The sequence below is a fragment of the Taeniopygia guttata genome, chromosome 1 (genome assembly GCF_048771995.1).
Source record: "Taeniopygia guttata chromosome 1, bTaeGut7.mat, whole genome shotgun sequence".
NCBI lineage: Eukaryota > Metazoa > Chordata > Aves > Passeriformes > Estrildidae > Taeniopygia > Taeniopygia guttata.
In genome coordinates, this window is record NC_133024.1 from 28,871,454 (window position 1) to 28,898,386 (window position 26,933).

The window sequence follows — 26,933 nt, forward strand, 5'->3', positions numbered from 1 at the left end:
ATTTTTATATTTGATCTATTGCTTTGCAGGCAAACACCCCCTGACCCTGAATATGTTTTTCTGTGCCAAAATCAAGTTTTTGTTAAATAAATTTTTAAAAAGGTTTTGTTAAATAGAAAGTTTTACCCTTTTCCTAAATAAGATTGTTTCTGGAAGAAACTAGAAGAAATAATTAATTTGTAGAACATTAAATGAAAAAGAAATGTGTAAAGTTTACACATTAATCTACATAAACTCTTCTTCCAGTTTGTGGAGTAAGGTGATTTTGTTTTATGTGGAGAAGGTGGAGTCTGTAAGGATAATTTCTTTAATGGGATTTGCAGACAGCTGAGGTGGGAGGTGTGTCCTCATCTCTGCCACCTTCCCAGAGCCCTGTGTCTTTTAGGGCACGTTCCCACATGTTCACTCACCTTAAAGGTGTTTTGCCTGACTTGCTCAGCTGTCTATTTCAAAATTGCTTACATGTTGCTTTCCAGAGGAATTCAGAGATACAAAAGGAGGATGATTGCTTCTAAAGCCTAGGTTTGAAAATCAAAATAAGAGAAGCCTAGGACCTTGATGCTGTATGAATTCTTCAGTTGCTGTGCAGGGTCTTTTTGAGGGGTAGGCTGCTGGCGAGCTACTTCTAAATCAGACACACCTTTGGGTTGGGCTATTTTGGAAACTTAAGTAATTGATGAGGCTCAAGGTATGGTCTGCTAGGAACAAGTGATTTTATTGTGTGTTTTTACACGCACTTTGATCAGCTGATGCTGTTGACTGACAGTCTCCTCTGTAAGTACCTAAGGGCGGAGGAGTGACCCGAAGTGAGCCTTTCCTGACTTTTTCCCAAAGTGGGGATTGCTGGCTTTCAGGCAGCTAGGCAAGAGAGAAAAAGGGACGTGCTATGGGGGTACCTTTATTTGGGGAGAGCAATCCCTTCTATTCCCGGATATGGAATGGACTAAGTCAGAAGCTGCAAGGCAAAAAATCCTGGGATAAACATCTGGATGAAATCTACTTACTCCAGCAGAAAAGGTACGGTGCACTTCAGCTTTCTTGTCTTCTCTTTCTTCTGCTGCTCTCCCTGTAGCCGATTCTCACTCTTCCCCCTTAGGCTTTTCTGCCGGTAGATAAACTTTAAACAACCCTGGAGCACTTTTCTCTATCAGATTTCTTCTTCCAAGGTGGAATGCTTCTGGAGTTCCAATCTTATCTTCTTTCACGGGTAGATTTACCAGGTTACAATTGAATTACCCTGAGTGCAGTACTTCAGTCACAAATTAATAATGTATTGTCTTGTCTTTCCTGCTTCATTGGTAAAGCTCACAGGAAAATGCATGAAGGTTTGTTATTATTATCGTTATTATTATTGTCATCATTATCATTACCATTATTATTATAATTAGGAGAGCGTGTGATGCATAAGCTGCAGTCAGCTGAAATAGTGGTGCCTTTTTGTCAGGATTTTGCTTTCTGTCTCTCTAAAGGTTGCTCTTACTGCGGGATAGAGTAGGCTGAATGTTGTTGAAGGTTTTGGGGGTCAGTCACCTCCTGGGTCAGACTGTGGTTTCTCAGACCTCTGACCCGAGTGTCAACATGTACAGTGTCTCCTCTTAGACCTTAGATTATCCTGAAGATTGGCTGTGTCTTCCCATGTGAGTACTGAAGGCTGTTTGTTACTGCTGTGCAGGATTGCTCCCTCCACACACAGAAATGTGGGACCATTCATGGAAATGCAGCTGGATCTGGTTTTCATTGTCATTGCTGCATGCACAAACGCTGCAGTACTCAAATAACAAATTGCTTCCAGTTGCTTGTAAAATCTGATTTTTCTTTCCACGCATAACTCTGAACATCTGTGGGGACAAAAAGGTGACTGTGTGGGACGAAATCTATTTATACATATGTGTATATACATATATGTATAGAAATATGCAAATAAGCCGATTAAGAGGGACGAAAGTACACCTTTAGGGAAAGAATTGTATCATTATCTAGATTCTGACCAAGTAATAAAGCCTGTTCCAGTTTACTTCAGACCAGTGGGACTTAAATACACTTAAAATGGGAGGGACAATGGGAACAATAGTGTTTCCACAATAGTGGAATGCTAAAGTGTTTACATTTTGATGTGATCATGAAAAGCATCAAAGGTAACTGAAAATAAAGTTCTCAGCAGATTGTGTAAGAACCAAATGAGTACAAAATAGATTCTTAAATATATTTCTATATCAAATTAATTATATTTATTATATACTAATAATTAATACCAATAAGCAATAAATTGCAATACAGTATTTTTTATGATTATAACATTATCTTCATATTGTTAAGTCAAAAAGTTGTGGACGGGAGCTCTGCTGATCCCCAAATAGCGTCCCACTTGAACTCTTGCCAGCAAGAGATCACATTGCTTAAGCTCTGTCTAGCTCAGCCTTGGAAGCTTCCCAGGACAGAGATTCCACCATATCCTTAGGTACCTGTTACAGTGCTGTAGTAACCTCCTAGTGAAAGAGTTTGTTCTTTTTTTCCCCAAATAGTCAACCTGATTTTGATGCTATTCCTGTCCCTTGTTTACCATCTGCTGTTGCCAAGAGGGGTTTGGTCCCTTCCTTTTTTTTGCTCCCTTTCACACAGGCTCCTGTTAAGAGTGCCACTTCTCTTTGCATATTGGTCCTCATGAGTCATGTGCTACAGGCCCATGAACACCTTGTGTGCTGCTGCTGATGGAGGAAAACAGAAAAAATGTTAGTCATATATATCCTTCTGCATAAACTTCTCTTAGATCACTATAGTGCAATCCCACTGGCCCCGACCTTAACTTTTCTGTTTCTTTATAAAACTCTCTGTAAAACACATGCAGTGTGCACAATATTCACTGTGAAATCAGGGTTGCATGGGGACACAATTGCTCCCTTCCATTTTAGGTCTGTATGTTTCCCATAGGTTTCAACTAACACAAATTAGGCTCCTGCTATTTGGTTACAAATTATGTGGTGCCAATATGTGAAAAATCCTTTGCTAAAGAGCGACAGGACCAGTTCTTCCTCCTATTATCCTACTCTTTCCTTTCTTATCCCCAGGGATGCTCAGAGTTTGAGGAGAAAAAATAATGAACATTTTGCAGAGGACTGGTTTTATTGCTTTCACATTTTTAGTTACGCAGAGATAGAAAAGCACAGCAGGAAGACCTTCTTTGGTGACTGGTGTGTGGGAACTGCTCTCACGAAACCTCTGCTTTTGTGGAAAAACTGTTGTAAGCCAAAAGGGCTTTTGCTGCGTCCTGTCATTTTGTGGTATAGAACTGCAGTATTGTGGCTTCAGCTTGAGTTCTTCTTAGTGAAAATGGCATTGGAATACATACAGTAATTAGCAGTGATTAAATTCTACTCTTGTCTTATTGAAAGCCAGTAGTAAATATGTTACTGTTTAACTGGCATTCTCTGATCACACATAGAAAGTCTGCAAGAGGAGAACAAAGCTTTTTTTTTTTCTGTCTGACAAATAGTGATAATACCTAAAAACTGATTGTTTTGGTAGTTGTCACCTTCCCTGGTATTGATGTTCATTCTCTTTCTTCCTGTGAAACAGTCCTTTGAATCTTGCTAGCAGTAGATCTTGGCATTATTCACAGAAAGGGATTAATATTCCACTCTATAATATTTCCCCAGGGGAATCCAGGTTCAGAAAATGCAATACAGCCTCCTAACATTGAAGAGGACTTTGAGTTTATTTGGCATTAATCTTCTGGTTTCTCTCTGTTGAAGACTCCTTTTTAAACAGCCTGTAGCTCAATGTGGAGTCCCAGGGACAGTGGTCACATCTCATATGTCCTCTCTAGAATCATCTTTGGAAGCAAACTCTGGGATCTACACAGCCTGAAGCGTATGAAAATAATCCCTGAACGTAATTCATTAATGACAGAGAACAGAAATATGAATACTTATGAAAATTTGGGCCTGATAAAGATGAAGAAGAATCACGTGTCTGTCATAGTGGAATAGATCCTCTAGAAATTATTTTCGGTGCAAGAATTTCCAAGGAAATGTGAACAAATTCCTCCTTGAATGTAATTTTAGAAAATCCACCCTATGAAAATTGCACTGTTTTTAAAAAATAAGCAATATATAGATGAGAACAAGTGAGTACATGGTTACAGTACCTGTAAAAGTATAACAATTATGTAGTCTTTTTCCTCCTGCTGTTGCCTGTATTCATAACTCTGGTTGATAAATGCTAAGTAATGCAGTAGAGGTGCCTGGAACGATTTGCATAACTTAAAGAGAGCTATGGTCATTCCAAAGGTGTCACAATAAAACCTTTAGTTTCCAAATTCTTTGGTGCCTCTTTAGTCTCCCAGACATATTATCAAGGTGCTTTGCTTACCCTGGAAACAAATGTGGCACAAATAAAGAAGCAGCTCAGCCTAGTGCAGGTAAACTGGATTGTTTAAGAAGACAGGACAAGACAGAGAGCCTTCAGCTTCTACACAAATCTTTCTCAAGCTGCTAGTGAATGAGATGTCCCCATAGTTTGGCTGTTCATTTGTCTAAACAACATTTCTGAGTTTTCATCCCACAATTTAACGTAGGATTAAAAATCACAATGCCTGTCAGTCTTAATTGGTTCATTTGCTCCCAAAGGTAACAGTGAAATAAAGATGGCATCTTCCAGTTTCAGCACTTCATTTATAGCTTGTTTCAACAACAGTGCTTCTAAGTAGTCAAGATGCAAAGGACAATTGGCTGCTGAGCATAAAATAAAATCAAATGCATCAATAGCAGCATTTCTGGTCTTTTCTTCTACTGATTCACCTTCATCCTAATGGAAGTTCTGAGACTAATAATGGAAAACAGTTTCCCTAATTTCACAGGTGTTAATGTCCTCCAGAAGTGGTGGTTCCCCAGCAATGCATAGACGTACACACACCCAATCTCAGCCTAAGATACATCTCAGGCTCATATATTTAGGAAGTTATTTGTAGATTTAGGAAGTTATTTGATTTCCTCAACTTGACCATAGGTTTCCATATAAAGAAGAAAACATGAAATTTTTGCCCTGAACTCCCCCCTCCCCCCAAATATAAAAGCTGATAGAAAATAATTATTAGACCCTGGGTAAGGAACACAAACCTGGAATAAAACTGCAAGACAATCTTTATGGAGGAGGGTTGGAAGTTGTGATGCAGAATGAGGCTATACATCAGAGAAAAAATTTGGTTTATGACTGCTTCAGTGGCAATAAATAACAACTAACAGATTCTAAACCATTAAAAGAGTTCTAGCATGAAATTATTCTTATGGTGGTCTTAGATGCAGAATTAGAAAAAAAAAAGATGCTAATGCAAGAAGGATGCCCTGCTGGAAATGACTGATCAAGATTTCTATTGCTTTGTGTGGCAGACAGTTAAATGTCTGAAGGGATAAGAATTCCCTATCAGTTTCTTGTCTGGTAACATTGGCAATTATTAACCTGTTTAATTTATTTCCAGAGAAGCTCTGTTTGTTCTCAGCTGAAGGGGCTTTGACATACATGAGCAAGAGGTCCCAGTTAAGTTGCTGAGTCTTGTTGCTGGTGCTGAAGAAATTTGCTGACCCTGTTGATTGTCCAAGCCCCTGTTATCTGGCTCCTTTTCACTTAGTGCAATTATTCCCTAGCTCCTTCTTTGGCATCTTGCTAGGTGATTGCTTTGATCCTCTTTCAGCTGGTTGGCTTCCTCTAAGCAGCCCTCTGCTCTCCTGAAGGCTTTCTCACATTTACATGCACATGCTAGCAGAAGGAAGGGAGAGGATGAATCTCCTCTGGCAATTTCATGATTCATTCTGGAGCACGGACATTCTGAACACAACAGGGAAAGAAGAGAAAGCTAATATCCTGATGATGAATTTATGGCTTAGGTTAAAATAACTGCTTTAGAACCTCAGGAACTGACTCTCTATGGACATAAAGCTTGAAGCTGGAAGCAAACTTAAATTAGGGCAAAGAATGGGGAAATTCCATATAGTAAATGATTGAAGTTGTAGAATCTGATAAGGGAAGAACAGAAAGAGATGCTTCATTGCATTTCTGGTGAGTTCAGTCATGAAATAGAATCTTCAGATTGGTTGTTGTCCAGACAGTTCACATATTTCAGATATTTCCCTGTTCTGAAAGAATAATCATAGCAATCCAAATTCTTCTTTTTATAATGAAATGAAGACTTATTTACTAGTCTTTGCCTTCCGTATCTCTCCATAAGTGAAATGAGCAGGCTGCACTCCAAAAGAAGTGCTTAAGAAGCTAAAAGGGTACATATTACCAGCAGAAAGTGCTTGTGAAATCTTTGGCCTTGTTTAGAACTGTTTTACATGACTCCCTCAGTCAGAATCTGACCTACATTTTATCTTCTCTTTGTTTCACAATGGATTTTCGGGTGTTCCTGATTTTGCCCTCACCTACATTGGAAAAACAGCTCACGGCTCGCTGAGCAGATCACGGAATCATCTGTGAGGAAAACTGGCCGATGGGAAGGCATGATCAAGGTTCACTCATGCCTCCACACTGACACATTCCTTAGCAAGAGCAACTCAGGAGCACATCCAGGTGGATACTGCTGTGGTTCTTCTTGCCCTTCAGAATTACTGGTTTGCTATGGAGCTGTGCTTAACCTGAACAGATCCTGTAAGGCAACATCCAGTCTGCCTAGCGTTACAAACTTAACTTAGCTGGGTAATTCAGGAGCTTAGTATTCCTTGATTCCATAGCTGTTGAAGGGGATGAAGAGAATTAGAAGAGGAGCTTAACTTAGATGTGCTGAATTATCATCTCAAGGCGTCCAGATATGTCTGCTGAATCTTTTTCTGAAAGCCAGCCTCACTTTCAGTGACATAATGCTACTTTCGAAGCTAAGCATCTACTGTAGGCAGCTCTGTTAAGAGACTTACATTACAGATTTTACCAGCTGCTGCTTTGACACACAAAGAGGCCCAAGTAGTAAAATGCAAAACTCTGTGCTCTGTGCTGTGTTTGATCCATCAGGAAGAAAGTTGGTTAAATATGCCAAAGTTAAATAATTGAAAATGTTTTGAAGGTTCTAAATTCTGGTGACTTTATTTAATTTTTTATATTAGCAAATTTGCTTCCCCTAGTTTTTGACATTTATATGCTCAGTACATTGCTGTAATGTATTAAAAATTAGTTGATAATTAGAACAGTATGTTTTAAATGAGGTTAAAATGTTTCCCCAATTATGAGACAGAAAATTAAATGAGAGTAAAAGCATGTGCCAGGAACACATAACTCACAAACCTTTGAGGCATCACAAGCAGTGTGCCATGACATTTGCCAGCATTTCTAAGTTCCTCTTCTGGTTTGCTCTTTGGCCTGAGATCTCTGGTGTTCTAAGCCCAGTTGGAGGTTGCTACAATAAGAAGAAATGTTTGACATTTTGCCGTTGGTTTCCAAAAGCTGAGCATAGTATTTTTTACGTGCCTTCCTCATAGCAGTATCGTGATTTAATTAGTTGTTTACAGGAATTTTGGTAATTTTTGAGAGCAAGATACTGTGTTTGTGTCCTCCCATGTTGTCTCTTGCCCAATCCTTCCTCCTCTCTGAGGTCATTTGAGGGATAAAGGCCTCCCCAGTAAAGCACCAACATATTAATTGTAGCATTGTTTATACTACTGAAACCCCACCTCTTTCCCACTTCCTGCCCCTGAAACTTGTCTTTTCCAGAACCACAGAGTCTTTCTTAGCCAAAATAGTGGCAGAGGTGGCAGGCTGACTTCACTTACACTGAATCTTAAGACTTTTGCTTAGAGTGCCTCTTCATTTAGTTCCTGTTTGTGTGATCCTAGATGCAATCTCCTCATCAAATCATCTTATCATTAGTTAGTAATGAAACTGACGCATGAGTAAGCTATAGAAGGAATACTTCCCTAACTAGGAGTGTGAAGGACATATAAAAATATCTCAGAAGGGCTCCCTGATTTGTTGAGGACTGTTCTTTTTATCCTGAATGTTTTTATTTCTCCTCTGCTCTTCAGGGGTTTCCTAGTTTAGTTTCTCGTGACTTAGATAATGGGGTGTCTTTTGTGACAGGAAGTGCTCATTTTGTGGAATGATAAACATGATGTTCAGTTATGCTTAGATTACTTGTAGCCCATGTCCATTAATTTATGCTTATTCAGATTATTTCTATTTATCCGTATAATTCTGATATTTTTTGTTTTGCTGTATCCCTCAAGTTTTCTCAAGTGTCTTTCCACTATAAAGGAAAGCAGAACTCTCACATTTCAAGTGGATTAAGTCCATAGATAATGGCATATAAATTTATTTCTGATTCAAGATCTTGTTGTTCATAAAATAATAATTTAAAGCAAGAAATATATATTCCTGTAAGCCATAGAATTCATGTTGCCTGCTTTCCTGTCATTTTATTGTTAAACTGTCCTATTCTTAAGATGTATGAGTTGTAAGAAAACATTTTTTGCAATGGGCCATTTATAGTCCCTATGTCCCTGATGTGGGTTTTAATGTGGCTTATAACAGAGTTCTATTCACAAGTAATGTATCCTCACATCAGTGCTACCACTTAATGCAAAGCACCTATTGCTTTATGTAGGATTTACCTCTAAAAACCTTGTAACTAAATAATGCCAGAATACATGGAACATCACCAGGAGGGAGCATTTACTGTACCTGCAGGTATATGGTTTGACTAATGCATTTGTCCCGCATGGGCTTTTGGGAGGAGTGCTTTAGACAGCTATTGCCAGTTGTTAGATTGTAGTAAAGGGACAGAGAGAGACTGGTAGAAAAACAAGGGCTGGTGTTTTCTTGGTTCATATCAGCTTGAATTTGTAATTTTATACTGTAATCCTTAGACTTATTCCACATCACACATTGCAGCCTGACCTGGCCACACTAGATAATTAAGATCAAATTAAACATCTGTACTAGAAAACAGCAGGGGTGAGACAAAACCACAAAATTTTCATTTGAACAGAGATCTAAAACTGATCTTTTCTTGTTGGGAGAGAGGAATCTCTTTCTATTTCACACTGAAAACTCATGATACATATTATTTTTTCTTTTGGTTTGAGAGTCTTTCCTCCCCTTTAATTGTTATCTCCTGAATATGGATACTTACAATTCTTTATTTATACAAAATCAAGAAATGCAAAAGCTCACCTCAAAACACTTCTTGATTTATGATTTAAAAGATGAACTGGAAAATACTCAAGGATAACAGAAATATTTACCTCAATTTTGTAGAATTTTTTTTTTTTTTTCTATGTACAACTCATCATTTCAAACATTGGCAAACTTTGGATGCTGAACGAATATTGCAGGTAACTCTCTTCAGATACTTCCACAAATTGATAGGAACACCACCTGAGTCTTCTGTTTTCCAGGCTAAACAGTCACAGTTCTCTCAGCCTTTCCTCAACTGGGACATGTTGTATCCTCATGATCATCTTTTGCCTTTTGCTGAACTCTCTCCAGTAGCTCCCTCTGTGTTTTGTACTGAAGATTCTAATACCTGGATGCAGGGCTCTAGGTATGGCCTCACCAGAGCTGAGTAGAGGGGGAGGATCACCTCCCTTGACCTGTTGTTTGCTTCCATAGACCTTGCTGTAGTGAAGTTGGGTGGCTGTACTTATAAATTCTTCATCAAGCCCAAAAGATATACTCAAATAACCCAGATCCTCATGGAAGACTCGAGGACATGCTTCAGCTATAAGTGAACCACTCTGTCTGGAACTTGTTTGAGCGCATGCTCTTTCTCAGGACAGGAACATATTTCAGTTCTCAACAGTTTTCTCAGACCTCTCAGCACTAGAGAAAAAAGTAGTATAGCTAAATTGTAAAAATTTTCTCCATAACTTTGTATATGGAAGAACTACATTTCAGAGCTCAGTCTCTTAATTATAGGAAGTGTTGCTAGAACACAGGTGGAATTCTTGGTTTTCCTTTCCCATCCACTATGGAAGCAATTCAGACAACAATCTTTTCTTAATTTATTGTGCTGTGTGAAGAAACAACTGGCTTTTTCTGGCTCCTGAGATAAGTGTCTTCTTGCAGAAGGGCTTCAATGACCCATCATTCACTATTTCTGTGCCCCAAAAAGTGGGATATCAAAACAAGAAACATTTTGGTTGTTTCCCTTGTCTTTCCCTCTGCTGCCACCATACGGTTCAGCACCAGTAAACCAAGAGATTATGAACTTCAGTGTGTTTTTAGAATTTAGAATTCCTGGTTTGTATTGTTTTGTTTTGTTTTTTTTTTGGTGTGTTCAAATAATACCTCAGATGGAGATGTGCATTGCTGATTTTTCAGTGAAAATATTCAAGATACAAACTGTCTTGAGCAAAGGCCATACTAGCTCTGAAGGGAGGCACCATGTGTTTGACTTTGTTCCTTATCAGCCACTTTTTCTTGACTCCAGGATCTGGGAATCCCCCCTCCTCCAGGCTGCCAAAGAGAACAACCTCGCTGCCATTAGGAAACTTCTCACTGACGGAACATGTGATATCTATCAGAGAGGTAACTGGGATTACTTGAAAAAAATGGTTTTCTGTGGAAGGCAAGAGCTTCCTACAGTGATCAGCTTGTTAGTTTGTTAAACCATTTGCATCAGCAGGCTCAGATGACTTAACTCTATGTCAGCAGCTTTGCAACAAAGTGCAAAGTGAGTTTTCTGACTTGGTTGTGCTCATTCACTTAATGCTTGAGGTTGGCTGTCACTTACAGACACCTGAAGTTTCTGCTCAGTTTTCAGATTTTGTTGAAGGACAGAGACTGTGCAGTTGTGGGGCTGTACCAGGCACTACTCAAGGGAGAATATAGCTCTCCTGTAATTCCCCACTTCAATGAATCTATTTCTGCCTTTTTTTTTTTTTCCCTGCTTTCTGTACAATTGAACATCTTGACAATTCTCATGCTTGTCCTACTGTTTCTAGGCGCAGTGGGAGAGACTGCCCTTCATGTAGCTGCCATGTATGATAACTTGGAGGCAGCAGTGGCTCTGATGGAAGCAGCTCCTGAACTTATCAATGAGAGGATGACATCAGAACTTTATGAAGGTAATATCACTGGGAAGGAGGATGGGCAGGATTCCCTGCAGGAGGGGAAAGGAAGTGCTACTTGTACATTTGGGAAATTGGCTTATAAGGTTCCTGGTTCAATATGTTGCTGAACTGTTACTCAGCAAAACCAACATGCAAATGGATTCTGACCTTTCTTGGAAGGTGGAATTATATTAAACATGAGTACACACATGTGCAAAGATGCAAAGGCCTTGACCAGAGAATTGCAAGGATATATACAGTTTGCTTTCTGACATACTCATTTGTAAAAAAAGAAATATCTGCCTGACCTCCCCTGAATGTAAAAAAGCTAGTTCTTTGGTTGAGAAAATGTGAAATGTGGCCACTGCTTTTGAGGCTAGACTCTTATCCAGATTTTTAAAGAATGCTTCTGGTCGAGTACATAGAAATTCCAGTCTGAATCTCAAAACCAATAAAATAATACTAATGGGGTTTTAAAAATTCTAAAGCCTAGTTTGAAGGATTAGAGGAAGTCTTTGGGAGGTTTGTCTTGACCTGATCTTAATTTCTTATGAAAGAAAACATAGTCAATCTCATAACTTTCGGTTTGCTTCCCAGGAGAGAGTGACGTGTCTTGATTTTCCCTAGAAAAAAACTTAGAGATTGTTGGGGTTTTTTGGCAATTTGTAAAGTCAGTTTTAATAAATTAATGAAAATATTTGAGTAGAAAGGAACATTTCTACTTAGAAGGGAAACCTTCTAAGAACCTTTCTTAGAAGCACAACCCTTTGCACACAACAGGATAACTTCAAAGCCAATTGCTTTAGCTGCTGTCCATTTACCGTGACTGACATGTGAACTGCAGGCTGGTGATCAACCTGAAGTTGCTTTCTTGAATGACAAAGTTTTGTTTCTGTGTCTTGCAGGGCAGACAGCTCTCCACATTGCAGCAGCCAACCAGAACACCATGCTGGTGAAGGCTTTGCTTAAGAGAGGAGCCAACGCCAGCACAGCAAGGGCCACTGGGCACTTCTTCAGGCGCAGCTCCCAGAACCTTTTCTATTTTGGTACAGCCTTAACTTCTGCCCTTGCTGCTGTGGGAGGGAACCAGCAGAGTGGTGAGGGGATGTGGGGGAGCCTTTCTTTAGTCCCCATCTGAAGTGGATGAATAGAGGCTCCTATCTCCAAGTGTCATCAGACACAGACCTCTTAGCAGAGGGTACGGCTTCCTCTGAGCGTGTGAATGCTATTTGAATACAAACAATACACAATTTATAGCTTTGCATGTATGCAAATAAATATATATTATATAAAAGTTGTAATTTAGTGTCTTCCTAGCAGTAAATTACATGTCAACCTTCTTACGGAGGTAAACCACTGAAAAGAACATTTCTTCCTTTCAGTGTTGTGTGGGACCAGTCTTTTTTAACCTTTCTGATTAGGATGAGAAGTGGGGCAGAAAATTTACAAGTTATCTAAGGAAACTCCTCCTTTCATATCCTATGGTTTCATAGCATGGATAGCTTTCCCTCAGCATGCTTCAACCTCTACTGCCTCCTGGATCCTTAATGTTGTTTCTCCCCATTCCTTTAATTTCAGGAGAACATGTTTTATCATTTGCTGCCTGTGTGGGAAATGAGGAAATTGTGCAGCTGCTCATTGAAAATGGAGCTGACATTAGAGCTCAGGATTCTCTGGGTATGTGCTGTGGGGCTCAGTGAATTACATAGAGTGGATCTGGGCATTTTAATTCAGGCTGTCATCCGTGCATGCAAATAAAGAATATTCTGGCTAGAAACAGCTGTGGGATGAGGGATATGAGGAAAATAAGAGCCATCAGTCCATTCTCAATCTTTGCACAGGGCTGGGCTATTCCAGATACTTCATCCAGTCTGCTTCCTTCATAGGTAACACTGTTCTTCACATCCTGGTTCTCCAACCTAATAAGACGTTTGCCTGCCACATGTACAGCCTGATACTTTCCTATGACAGGAACAAAGAGGGACCAGGGTCACTTGAACTGATTCCTAACAATGAAGGACTTAGTCCATTCAAACTGGCTGGAGTTGAGGGCAACACTGTGGTGAGTTTGTGTGACACTGGTACCTCTGTACAAAAGAAATGGAGACCTTGAAATAACATCATTCAGAGCAAGGGTGTTTGTGTATGTTCTTAGTGGGTAGGAGATACATAACAAGATCTTTTTTTTTTTTTCCAGAAATCTTATGTAGGTCCCAAAAACCCTTTATAAGAAGTTTCTTTATCCTAATGATAGAAATGAGTGCTTAAAGAATAGATATTTTCCCCCAATTTTTGGAGCATTTGAGTTAAACAGATGTTAATAGACACATTTAACCCAAGCAATTTTTTTAAAGGCTCACAGAAATTATTGTCTTGTTTGTCTAGATTTCATTACTTTAAATGGGACAGATGGCAAACTTCTTTGGGTACCCACAGGCATTTATTCATAGGCAAAATCTTAGCATTTAATGCAAACCCTCATCCTTCCACTCACTGAAAATACAAAGATGGTTAAAGTTTCTTCTGTAGGTTCACAAGGGACAGGATCATTTCCCTTGTCACACCTCTTTCTGATGTCTTGTAGAAGAGTATTAAAACATTTTTTTTTTTTAATCAACAACTAATTCCATCTGAAGTCTGTTGTCAGGAACTATAACTGTGTCAAGTGACTTTAGTAGTTTGATTAGAATTTAGAGTAAAAATAACTCATCTTTTACATCAGGCATGAGCTAATAATCATATTGTAATCAGAAAAAATTCTTCCACTTCTTAACCTGCTGTAATTGTTCCCAAGAGATATGAGAACCACAACTACCAAGTTCAAGGAAAACATGTCATAATTGAGGGTTTTGAGCAACTTTATTTGTTCTCATTGCAAAAACACGATATACTGGAAAGCTTCTGATATCCTTGCCTCCCTTCTTTTCTCTCCAGATGTTTCAATACCTTATGCAGAAGCGGAAGCAGAATCTCTGGTCCTTTGGCCCCTTGAGCACTGTGCTGTATGATATCACAGAGATTGACTCCTGGGCTGAAGATCAGTCCTTCCTTGAGCTCATAGTATCCACCAAGAAGAGAGAGGTACTGCACTGCATACATTCTGTGTGCCGACCATGGTGATTACAGAAGGGGAGGAATGATAAGAAAGATAAGTTTGAAGGTTCAAGCTCACTGATACAATCCATAGAGCACGGTACATTGTGCCATGAGCTGCAGAGGACACATGAAATACAGAGGTTTATTAATGGTCTGGGTCCATCTGATGCTTTATATACAGTTTCTTCTGAGGTGTGAAAATGCAAGGTTATTGGAAGAACTAGGTATGAACAAACCACAGAAAAGGGTTTTCTCTCAGCAGGCTCAAAGATACACTAAGAACCTGTAGAGTAGCTCTAACAACTATCTTCCTGTACCTGTGATACTGATTAACTCTCACAATATCCCCTGAGACAGGAGTAAATTCAGAAATCCTAAGCTGGAGTGCATTTAAAAATCACTCATTGTTATTATTCCCTTCATTTAACGACAGGTTATGACTCAAAACAAAGTGGGCGAATTATCTCTGCTGTAGGCTCAAAAGCTTGTAAAAGGATTAATAAGACAAAAATAGCTGAGTGTAATGGCAAGTGTTGATAGATCTCCCTAGGACTTTCAAGGTACACAACCCTATCAGTTGTAATGACCTTAAATAATCCTAACAGGACAGGAAATGAATCAGAAGACACTTCAATTAGCACAGTTCTGCCCATCCTGTATTATTTCCACCTATCGAAAATTTAGTCAAACCTTTCTAAATACAGTTTGTGCTTCTGGAGAGCTTTGCTATGGAGCTGCTATGTCTATGGAGCTCTCATTTGCTCTTAGTGAAATCCTCTAAATTTCCATGAGTGGGGATACATATGGAAATCCAGGAAAAAGCAGTCCATGTCAAAAAATATAACTTATATAAAATATAAGTTGACCACTTTAGAAGACTAAATCATAATTCTAAAAAGATAGCAGAATATTGGGGCTCTCTTATCCCAAAACATTCATTTAATGCATGCAGATCCAAGAATACTGATTTCAGAAGATGTCTCCAAATATCAAGAGATATTTTTTTTTCCTAGAATGCTCTTGTTTATATGAAATTGCAATTTTTGATGCATAACTAGCAATTCTTTTTTGCACTTGATATGTGGGGCCCAAAATGTTTGCTGTCTCTCTAGAAAAATGCCATGTGTGACCCCATCCCATCATCCCCTCCCAGTTCAATATTGGACTAGAGAAGCACCTTTAGCCCCAGTCAGAAGGAGATTCTTCTTGTATTAAGGGGAATGCATACACACAGAGGTCCTAAGATATATTTTCTGATCCTGAAGTGGTTGAAAAGTAAAAAAAAATAGTTGGGAACTAAGCTACAGGAAGATTATAGTAAGCTTCAAACTTGTATTATTCCTTTGAAAATGAAATTTACTCTCCTGTGCAAAGAATTCTAGAATGCTGACTTCTGCAGAAACCAGAACACCCATAGGTGGATTCTCTCTCATGCAGTTTTGATCCTTTATGATATTTCACAGGGCATTCAAGAGTTTTGTTAGTCATGTCCATTTATGGAAACATTCCCTGCACTTTGTGCACTCAGCAATTTTTGGCTGACTTAGAGGAAACAGGGCATTGTAGCAAGAGAAGAAAAACATCCAGAGTATATTAAGAAGTTTTTCTTTAAAGTAACCCAGTCACAACAATTTGACTCACATTTTCTTCTTGTTTACTGCAGTGGTCTCCTAAACAACAGAAAGTAAGTCTAGAAATATTTAATAAAGTGTGTGGCTCAAATTCATAAGTTGTAAAGTACACTTGTCCCTTCTACTTATGCTCTGTCAGTCTTCTAGTATAAGCTGAAGGCTTCATATAGGAATTAAATTAATTAGCAGATAATAAGGCAGAAACTTAAAAGGCAGTATTTTTACATAAGCCATAGAGCGCCACTCAACTACAAATATCTTTTAGAAAAATGTTTCAGTTTTCTTATTTTAAAATGCCTGATACAGAAACTTCTGTTGTTGTGCTAACAAGAATATTCTGTCATTCTCAGGTCTATGTTCTTACACAGAGCACAAATTTATTCCAGTATCTAACATGCTTTTCTTGTACTTCCCACTGGTACTCAACAGCTGCTCTCTGCGGGATATATTTCTTTTTTTCCAAAGCTCTTTATTGTCAGACTGAGAAAATCCAATGCCCACTAGACCATTCCAATTTTGCAAAGTAAATTCAGTTTCATGATGCTTAATAGGGCAGATGAGAATAGTTTGTTAACACTCTCTCAGGAAAATTTGTGAATGCCGTTAAAGCAACATACTTCTGGCAATTAATTCCTTCTTTATGTCTTCCTCAGGCACGCCAGATCTTGGACCTAACACCTGTGAAGGAGCTGGTGAGCCTGAAGTGGAACATGTATGGTCGTCCCTATTTCTGTTTCCTGGCCTTATTCTACATCCTCTACATGGTCTGCTTCACCATGTGCTGCGTCTACCGGCCTCTGAAACCCCGCACAGGCAACAGAACCAGCAGCAGGGACAACACTGTCTATGTCCAGAAAATGCTCCAGGTACTGTGACTGTAGGAGTAGGAGCCCCCATTAGGCAATTCCCATCTAACCTACTTAACTGGAAAGTCCAATCCTTCTCCAGTCCTCAGCTGTTGCAGCTGTCCTCCTCCCCTCTTTCAGCGAGCTGACCTTTGTTAGGGAGGAATAGGAGGTGTGCTCTGTTCTCCATTGCTGTGGCTAGGCTGGTTCCTCTGGCATTGCCAGGTCTACTTGTGTTTATTAAAAGTAACAATAGGCTTTCTTCTCCCCATCTTCTTTTAAAATTTACTTTCACTTTATTTAAAATTTAATTTTAATTTTCATAAACTTTCTTTTTCAGGAATCATATGTGGCATACGAGGATGAGCTGAGGCTGGTGGGGGAGCTGATCACAGTCATTGGAGCTGTAGTAATTTTGGTCATTGAGGTAAGAGAAACAGCTATACAGTTTCTAGTTTCATCAAGGCAGTTTTTACTTATTAGACAAACATGGGTTTGTGCTCACTACTTGGTAGGGCTTATTTGCTTAGTCTGAATGCTTCAACATAGGTCTATGGCAATAGACATTGCCAACAGTATCTATTAGATGAGACAGAGACTGTGGCAATGTCCTAGTAAGACTCCAGGTGCGGAAGAAGCAATTAGAAGGATTGGTCGCACTCTCAAATACTGTCTGCAGGGTAATCCACAGTTCCTGTTAGCACCATCCATGGTCTAGCTGACTCCCAGATGTTGCTTCATCCAGCATCCATAAATATTCCTGTGTTTAGGGCTGCTGGGTAAAGTGATTTCTGTGCATAAACAGAAAAGTTTGTATTTAATTGGAGATCAGTTACTCTATGGACTTGTAACAGGAGCCTTTCTCAACTACCCCCCACTTGATTTTATAATAATAGGAAATAGAAGACTGAAGCTTTTTTGAGAAAACTCAAAAGATGATGACAGGAAGAACTGAAAATAAAACAGGTCTTGTAAACAGCTTTCTGCCTAGATGGGGTGCATCAGGCACAGTGTAACCAGCTGGCCAAAGGAGGTGATTGCCCCCTCTCTGCTCTGCACTGGTGTGACCTCAGCTTGAGTGCAGTGTGCAGTTTTGATTCTATTGTATGTTCCAGATGGACAAGTCCTTCTTCCTGTGCTTAGTCAGGACTCTGGGGCTAAGGCTACAACCAACACAGTGTGAATTATAACAAACTCCTTTGATTCCCCAAGAAGATCTTTTTTGTCTTTGTTGCTGAGGCACCTCTCTGTGACAAGTCTCTCAATCTGTCCAAGCATTCTTAGATTTTTCAGCAATCTCTGTCTCATCCCAAGAAGGGCCCACCTGGCTCAACCATTCTGATTTTAAAGTAGCATAGAAATTGATCCATCAAAAGGAGATGTGGCTGACCCTAAGAACCTGTAAATGTTGGTGGTTGCCATGATATTTAGTAGTGTTACAGAAACTGTGTGAGTCCTTAAGTTAACAGGATGTCTCTCTCAGATTCCAGATATTCTTAGAGTTGGAGCAGCAAAATACTTTGGACAAACAATCCTAGGAGGGCCTTTCCACATAATTGTGTAAGTACAGAACATAATAAGTCTAATAAATATATCATCTATCATTTTCCCTACTGCTCTCTTTTGCCAGATGAGTCACTTTCTCAATTTTTTTTTAGAGTACTCTTTCTCTGGATTTATTTCTCTTAATGGCTAGATTAATATTTTCTTTATTTAACTTCTTTTTGCTGTCTCTTCTTCCTTGCAGCATCACATATGCTTGCATGATCCTGGTGACCATGGTGATGCGTCTCACCAGCACAACTGGGGAGGTGGTGCCCATGTCCTTTGCCCTGGTGCTGGGATGGTGCAACGTCATGTACTTTGCTCGGGGCTTCCAGATGCTCGGACCTTTCACCATCATGATCCAGAAGGTGTGAGACACAAACAAATATGGGCTATCCTGGCACCTCTTTGCAGATAGGGAGAACTGTAAGAATACTGTTTGCCCCTCACGACTATTTGCTTAATTTTGCATTCATGTCAAATGGACAAGTTCTTGTCTGCACAGAGCATTTTAGAACTTAAACATTCTCTCTTTAGTGCAAAGGTTTCCTTTAGCCCACTCATGGTCTCAGAATCTGGGAAAAGGTTTACATGGGGTGGCACTGTGACTCAGTGGAACAGGTGGACCTCATGGTGGCTCTGTCTTTGCTCTACAGATGATATTTGGAGATCTCATGCGCTTTTGCTGGCTCATGGCGGTGGTGATATTGGGCTTTGCATCAGGTGAGTCTACAAGGAGAAAATAATCATATGTTACCCCTGCCAACTGCTTTGGTATGAATTAAGAATGTGGGTTTTGATTAAATCTCTGATTGACTTCTGAATAGCTGAGAAAATTGGTGATGATGTTTAGCTTCTATTTCTGAGCATGGTCACTTTCCCAGTACTGACTTCAGCTCTCAAATCATGAGTTTGGTTTTCAATTCTTGCTCTTTCTAGGGTAATAGAAACTAGGATAATTCAGATAATTCCATATATTTTAAAGTCAAATTTTAAGAACATACTGCATTTATGATATTTGTCTATGGAACATTAGATTAACACACAAAGCTTTATTATATCCTTGAGGATGAAAAGACCACTACTTTGCAAAATAAATAAATAATCAAAGTAAATTTGGATCATTTTATCATAGAGACCAGTAATTCTAGTCAGGGAGTTATCCTTGCACAGAAACACATGCAGGTCTTGCCCAGACCAATTTTTTGGTCAGAATCTCTTATAGGCTTCTGTTATTCCTCTTGGAATGCGATTCCTGTTGTTAAACTCCCTCTTTTTTTCTCCCAATTTCTCTCTTTCAGCTTTTTACATTATCTTTCAGACAGAGAACCCTGAAAACCTTGGGCAGTTCTACAACTATCCCATGTCCTTGTTCACCACTTTTGAGCTGTTCCTCACTATCATTGATGGCCCTGCAAACTATGATGTGGACCTGCCCTTTATGTACAGCGTGGTGTACTTTGCTTTTGCCATCATTGCCACCCTCCTTATGCTCAACTTGTTAATTGCCATGATGGGTGACACCCACTGGAGAGTGGCCCATGAGCAGGATGAGCTCTGGAGAGCCCAGGTAATCTAGTTAAGGTGGGCATTCCTACCTTATTTCAAATAGCAGCTAGAAGCCCATCAGACTTTTTTGTTCATGCTGTGTCTCCCTAGATGTTTGTTCCCTACATGTGGAATCTCTTGTTAAATAGAATTGAAGTTGCATTTTTTTTTTTCCAAATCACATTGCTGTGTAACTGAGAGTTAAATTATAATTATAGGGATTTAATGACGGGGGATAGAACACTAGGTAATGGTTACAGGAAGGCCAGAAATGTCTTTCAATCCACTAAAAGAAGTTGGCCTGACTATCTTGGTCAAAAGGCAAAGAAATTCAACCAGTTTACCAGTTTTATAGCTAATCAACAGGAAATCCATTTCCTATGCTTTTCTGTGAGAAAGCAGTCAGACAGATGGTTAAATGTAGTCATGTGGCCACAGTGGCAAGTTTTGATGACAATTAAAGTGGGTAAAGATACTGTCCTCTTCTCTAGCTTGCAATTAATTACCCTAATCCTTTCCATGAGGTATAAAAGGAAACAAATGGAACAGTATTTTAAGACCACCATTACTTCTTCAAAACATGGTGAAGTTGATCTTCAACAATTACACCTAAATTAGTGACTGCCTTATTTGAAATGGTGTGTAGACTCTGTAGTTGTTTTTTTTCTTAAGGAGCTGTAATGAAGTACAGTATGGGTCAGTGCTAATATAACTAGTATTTTTGAAAGAGAGTCTGATTTTTTTTTTTCCTAATTCATTGGAATATTTACCTTTTTCTCATTCCAAAGGTTGTTGCTACTACTGTCATGTTGGAGCGGAAGCTGCCGCGGTGCCTCTGGCCTCGCTCGGGAATCTGTGGGCGGGAGTTTGGGCTGGGGGACCGATGGTATCTCAGGTGAGTTTTCTTGGAGTGTGTGCATACAAGGATCCAACAAGAAGAACCCAATGTATGGATGTTAACAAAGAGTCTTCCCAGAGGTCTTGGGAGTGTTCAAAGTGCTGCCCTTACAGAGTACAGACCCCAATCTGTCTGTGACTGATAGATAGACAAGCACTGTCCCCCTCAGAAAGCTCTGTTGTGCATTTCCTTGTGAAATCAGCTCATGCCTTCTCATCCAGTAGTCACGTTGGACAGAACCCAGAAACTGCATGGGTTATAAGACCTGAATTTTTCTTTCAAACTTCTTGTAAAGAGTATTACTGAACTTCACTGCTGTGCTTGGTTGGCCATCCCTGTCACTTGGATACATGAAATGCCAGAGGCAGAATCAATCTATCAGGCATTCAACAGCAATGAGCTGCCCTGTGAATGACTCAAAATCAGAACAGGAATAATTAAAGTCAAAATTTCTTTCTCAGGTGAACCTAGTAAATACATTATACTTTGCAATGACTGTGTCAGGTGGCAAAGGCACAGGTCCAGGATTTCAATTTAGGTACTGAACTAAAAAATTGTCTGTAGTCAGGATAGCACTAAATTCCTCATTATTTCTGATTTTAATCAATATTTATGCCAGGTGAGAAAATAAATACTTTTTTTTGGCATTTGCCTTTTCTAACTGTGCCATCTTTTGCTGATAAAGCCAGAAGGGGGAGTGGTGGCTGTATGAATCATAGAATCATACACTCAGAATATCCTGAGTTGGAAGGGACCCACAAGGATCATCAAAGTCCAACTCCTGGCCCTGCACAGGACTTTCTGCAGGTTTTGCAAACAAACTGAGCCTTGTGGATTTTGATATTTACTGGGCAGAACAAGCAGACCTAAAGTGGTGCCAACAGGCAACACTTTCAGTCCAAGGCATGAAATATAGAAATACATCGCAAGAGCAATGTCCCAGAAATTCACTGGGAACAATTGGAAATGCCAATTATTCAATGGATTCTGTGAGAAAAGAGTGCTGTGATTTAATTCTGTAAAGTCACATGGGTGTTCCTTATATATGTGTGGGATAGTAATTCAGAAGACAATCTGTAAGTAATGTAGAGGATTGGTGGAACTGGAGCAGTTAAATAAAAGTTCATCAAGAGATGAGTGACATCCTGAGGCTAGCAGCCATAGAGTATCAGAGGAGGAAAGTCAAGAACAGAGAAAATAAATTAATATATGCATATGTATGAATATATGCATATATGCATATATCAAGGTCTGCCAATTGCTTACAGCTGGCAAAATGGAAAGGGCAAATCACAACTGGGAAATGAGTTAAAGGACAAGAAACCACAGACAGACAAAGCTATTGAAGTAAATGATCAGGATGAAGGTCTAGGAGATAACTAGCAGCCCCTAGCATCCTGCCTATAATCGGTTTCCTGTGCAGATTTTTCTGGAGTGTCTGTGCCAGTAGGCTTGTTTTTTGGAGGGGTTTTGTTGATAAACTGGCAATTTTCTACTTAATTCAGTTTATATTTTCTAATCCTCTTCCAGAATTGAAGACAGGGTTGATCCCAACAAACACAAGATGATGCGGTACACAGAGGCATTTAAGGCTCAGGATAGGGATAACTATGACAAAGGTTCAGAGAAGCTGGAAACCAACAGGGACACTTTGTGCAAGAAGGAAATATCTGCTCTGTCACTGTCACGGAGCACATCCAGAACGAGTTCTCACCGTGGCTGGGAGATACTGAGGCGCAACACCTTCCGCCAGCTCTGTGGAGAGGTCGGTCCTGCCGTGGATGAGGAGGTCTATGACGTCTAAGAAGCCTCTATTTTCACTCCACAATATGTGGAGTGGCCCTTTTGCTATGACAGTTGTCTTCTGCAGCTGTTATACACTCCCCATCATGCTACACACATTTGTCAGCCTCGGAGAACTCTGCTGGTGAAAATTTTGTGGGCAGTTCATGACATCTGTGCCATGACAAAATAATGCCATTTTTTCTCTCCTACTTATAAGTGTCTGCAGTTGCACTGATATTTACACCGAGCTGGTGGGCTTGTTGAGCTGTGTTATTCAAATGATTAAAAGAAGCCTGCAATGGGATTTCATCTATTTACCATGAAGTGATCAGTAAGCCCTCTTCCAGACTGTTACATAATCTTCCCCTCCCCGCCCCCCCACCAGTTTCACAAAATTGCAAGGCTCTCATAGCAAAGAATGACTGAAGTTCTGATTTATGATTTTATACAGAACAGAAAAAGAACCCCCAAACTCTCATGTACCCCACAAACCTTGTAACTGATCTCAGGAACGAAGGTAGTTGTTGACACTGTGATGATTGAAAAGGACTGTAACTACTCAGCTGGCATTCAGGGCCTGACAGATTTTGCCCTCTGAAGAAAGGCAATCTCCATTAACTACAATTTCAACATTTCTGGCTTAGCAGGACTGTTTTGGTTTGGTTTGCTTGTTTGGATTTTTTATTGGTGATGGATGTTTTTGTTTGTTTTAATCTTTTGTCACATGAATGCACTTTAAGCTTTTGAAAAGATGTGATTGCTATTCCTGTGAGGATTCTAAAGTGGGAACTTCTTTTCCAATTGAGAGAGCATATGACCTGATTAGGTGACTTGCAGCAGTGTGAAATTTCAGCAGAGATATTTATCTCCCAAATAAGCTAAAGCTGGTCTTTTGTTTTTTGTGGAAGAATAGGTTTCTGAACCATAGTTCCCTGACTTATAACTGAGCCATCAATGTTGCGTAGTGAGCTCCTATTTAACACAGAAAGAAATGGTGAGGAGATGTTGGATAGATGAATAAGAGCTATTGCAGAGACAGTTCAGAAACTGGTGCTCACTTGCTCTCTCTGTCTCTCTGATCTAAAACTATCCAATGAACAACTATCAACAGTTCCCTTCCAGGCATCTGCCAGTCTGTCAGTTTATCATCTGCCTCAGGCTACTTTAAGAAAAATGAAGAAATGTTCAGAGAAATGGACAGTCATTTCAGGTTTTTTTGTATTCTCAGGGGGGTGGAGTTTCATTCCAGTAGCAGAAGTTAAGCAGAAAGCAATCCACGGTCTTAACATTTCCTTCCAATGGTACTAGTAACACCAACTTTGTTCTTTAAGAAATTAAAGATTATTATCTAGCACTAGACTTTGAGCCAAATCACCCTGTGATAATCAAAGCAGACAATGGAAAAACTGAATCCATTGGATTTCTGATTGTATTGAAGTATCACTGCAAACCTCTCCTACACCTTCTCAATTGCAGGTGCTGTAATGAGTATCATGATCCTTGCAATCATGTGTATTTATTTAAATGCCTACTTTCTCTTATTTGAATGCTTTTATTTTTTTTTTTCTGTCCTCCAATGGAAGACAGACAGAAGGATGTCACTCTGGAATTCAACTGAATGCTTTTGAGTTGACTAATGTTATTGAATTGAAGGTGTTGTCTGGTCTCAGTCACTGAAGTGCTGTCAGATCTTCCCAAAACCTTGGCCTTTCCACTGGTGATCTATGGAAATAGGAGCAACGTGGTACATTAACCAGAACTGTGAAATGTTGTTCTGTTTGTAGATTAATTTGATTTCATAGTGAATAGGCAGTAGCAAGAAGGGGAGAGCTAAGGATTTCCCGGTACTATCCCTGCCCCCAAATATAGTAGAATTTTTACTAGTTTGAAAACCACTGAAATACAGATGTGATGGAACAACATACTGTCATTTTTATGAAAGAACTCTCCTTGTGACAAAATAATAATAATAATAGTGGCAGTTTGAAGTACAAGTTGTATAAGCCCTGGTTCTGATTTTGCATTCTTCTTCATTGCTGTAAACATTGAGTAATTTGATCTTAGATATTAAAACAACACTTTGACATGGCAGGCGGCAGAACATAACTCAGTTACCAGTGCTAGGCCTTTTAATAATGTTGGTATCTGCTCTCCAAGTGCCTTCTTCCCTAAAATTGCATCCTGTGATACTTAGCTTTCAAAATTCCTGCATAGAGCCCCTGCAAACAGCAGCATTGGAATTGTGTGATTGACTTTCTGACTTTGGAATTGCCTAATGTAAATAAGATAGAGAATCATAGAATCATAGAAGGAAGGGACCTTTAAGGGTCATGCAGGCCTGAAACTGAGCAGGCACATCTTCAACTGGATCAGGCTGCTCAAAGCCCTGTCCAACCAGACCTTGAATGTTTCCAGAGATGGTGCATCCACCACCTCTCTGGAAAAGCTGTTCCAGTATTTCACCACCTTCATTGTAAAAACATTTCTTACTGGCTTCTATTAGAATTTTACTCCCAGTTTCCTAAAATGACTTGCATATTTTAGAAAAACTAAAACCCTGGAGAAAGATCTTATGCAAAAGGGGGTAGAATATTTTACCAATAGTAAATTGATTCCCCAGTCTTTTGTTGCTGATCAATAATGCAGACTATTTTTAGAATTATTTGATTTATCTGTAGGATAAATGGTTACAGAAGAAAACTAGAGGTGTGGAAATTTGGCAAATGTAATGGGCACACCAGTTGTTTGGAATATTAAATTTAACATGTAAATGTGGACTACCTACCCTCTTTCATTTGGACATATATCCATGAAGTGCACATGTGTGAATCTCAGGTGATGAAGTAACAGGAGGCACTGGAATAACCTTTGAGCTGTTTCAATGCAATCTGGGTCTGACTCAGCAACAGGAGTGACTGCAGTCACAGAGAGGCAAAGCACTTTCACTGTAACATTCTGCATGAATGTGCTGCTTCAAGATTTGCTTCAAGTTTTGTGCTTTTTGGTGTAGTTATATCCTAAAATTCTGAAACAGTATTGCTGCTCCTTGCTGTTGCAAGGTGTCTCTCCTCTCCCTCTAACTATATTGCAGTGATTTCAAAGCAGGCATTCCTCCCCTCTCTGAAAGTTCTAACCTCAAACTGTCTTCTATGTTACTGAAGTTTATGGTAATGTGATAAGAATGAATGTTTTGATCCATTTGCTTGTAGTTAAATGAGATATATTTTACTGACAATAAAAATATGGAGTGTCTTGACTGCTTCTTTGTGTCTAAAATAACTATCAGGAGCCACTTTTTGTGTTTGCTTCTCTAGCAGCAATAATAGGCATTAGCTGACAAATTGTTTGTACTACATATGGGTCCACGCTAAATTTTTTTATTAAATCTGTTGTTCCACAGCAATCCACTTCCGGACAAAGTTTGTATAATGTTCCAAATACTGATTTCTGGTTCAAACTATGAATGGCCAAGACCCTGTTTTTTAAAGTCTTTGAGAATTTAGTGAAAACTGCAGGGCAGTTGTCTTTTCTTCAGAGAAGAAGTTGTCTTTTTATGTTTGTGGAATGATGTATGTTGGACACATACATCATTTATACAGAGTTTTCTCAGTAACACACATGCAAAACAGACACAGATAACTCAGTTTTATAATATGCCAGTGTATGATCATGGTTCACTGAATTTGATGTTTACACCACTTCTTAAATTATTACTGTGATTCAAGTTGATTTTTTTGAAGGCTTCCTAAATGGGAATGAACCAAATACATGGCTCATAGAGTATTAGGGCAATACTTAAAGCCATTAACTATTGATTTTAAGAATAAGGTTAACTTTATCTCTGAAATTATAGAATTTAAATCCAGCTCTCAACTGTGCGCTGAGAACTCTCTGGCAAGAGTTTTGTCCTGACCTGAGAAATATACAATCCAAGACAAGAAACTAGTGAAGATGTAAGCAAGCATCTCTTGAGATGGGGTATACGAAAACCCTCTGGTCTTGCTACTGTTTTATGCTCAGTTGATAATTGCAAATTGTTTCCTCTCTGCTGCTCCAAAAGAAGCACACTGTACCATCAACTCTCTGCATACATGAAAACCTTGTCCTTAGAACACCTTCCTACTCCTTAATCAAATGCATTGGTTGGCTGATGTTCTCCTTTTATTGCAAAGAATTCACTGAGGCTGCATGTTTGAAAGAATCAGCACTAGGAAAGAAAACACTGCTTTGTAAGCTCAACCAGCCTATAGTATCAGAATAAATGATTCTTTATAATCTCTGAGAAGTTCTAAATTAATCTAAGAATTTTAATATAAAGCATCAATAAATTCAAGCTTCCAGGGCAACAATGTCTGCAACACATACTAATCAACACCATACTATGCATTGTTCTGTCTGGGTCATGAATGGAAAACTGAGGAGAAAGTGCTTGCTTCCTAGAATTCCCAAGGCCATAGCAGGGAAAATAATTCATGTCTTTGCACTTCAACTAAAAGATAATAAAATGAAAAGAATAGAAGATATGAGGCAGATGCAGCTGTATCTATCATCA

The 26,933-nt window shown here is 39.2% G+C and overlaps 1 protein-coding gene across 1 annotated transcript; it reads left to right on the forward strand.

The window, feature by feature from the left end:
- The first annotated feature begins 368 nt into the window (after positions 1-368).
- On the forward strand, positions 369-25,639 carry LOC100220191 (transient receptor potential cation channel subfamily V member 6). Its single transcript, XM_002191886.5, has 15 exons — positions 369-1,017; positions 10,412-10,509; positions 10,926-11,048; positions 11,939-12,079; positions 12,612-12,710; positions 12,920-13,095; positions 13,968-14,114; positions 16,414-16,626; positions 16,946-17,032; positions 18,089-18,165; positions 18,353-18,518; positions 18,807-18,873; positions 19,452-19,720; positions 20,487-20,593; positions 22,127-25,639. Exons 1-15 carry the CDS (start codon positions 887-889, stop codon positions 22,398-22,400), a joined length of 2,175 nt encoding a protein of 724 aa, XP_002191922.4. The 5' UTR covers positions 369-886; the 3' UTR covers positions 22,401-25,639.
- The last annotated feature ends 1,294 nt before the right edge of the window (positions 25,640-26,933 follow it).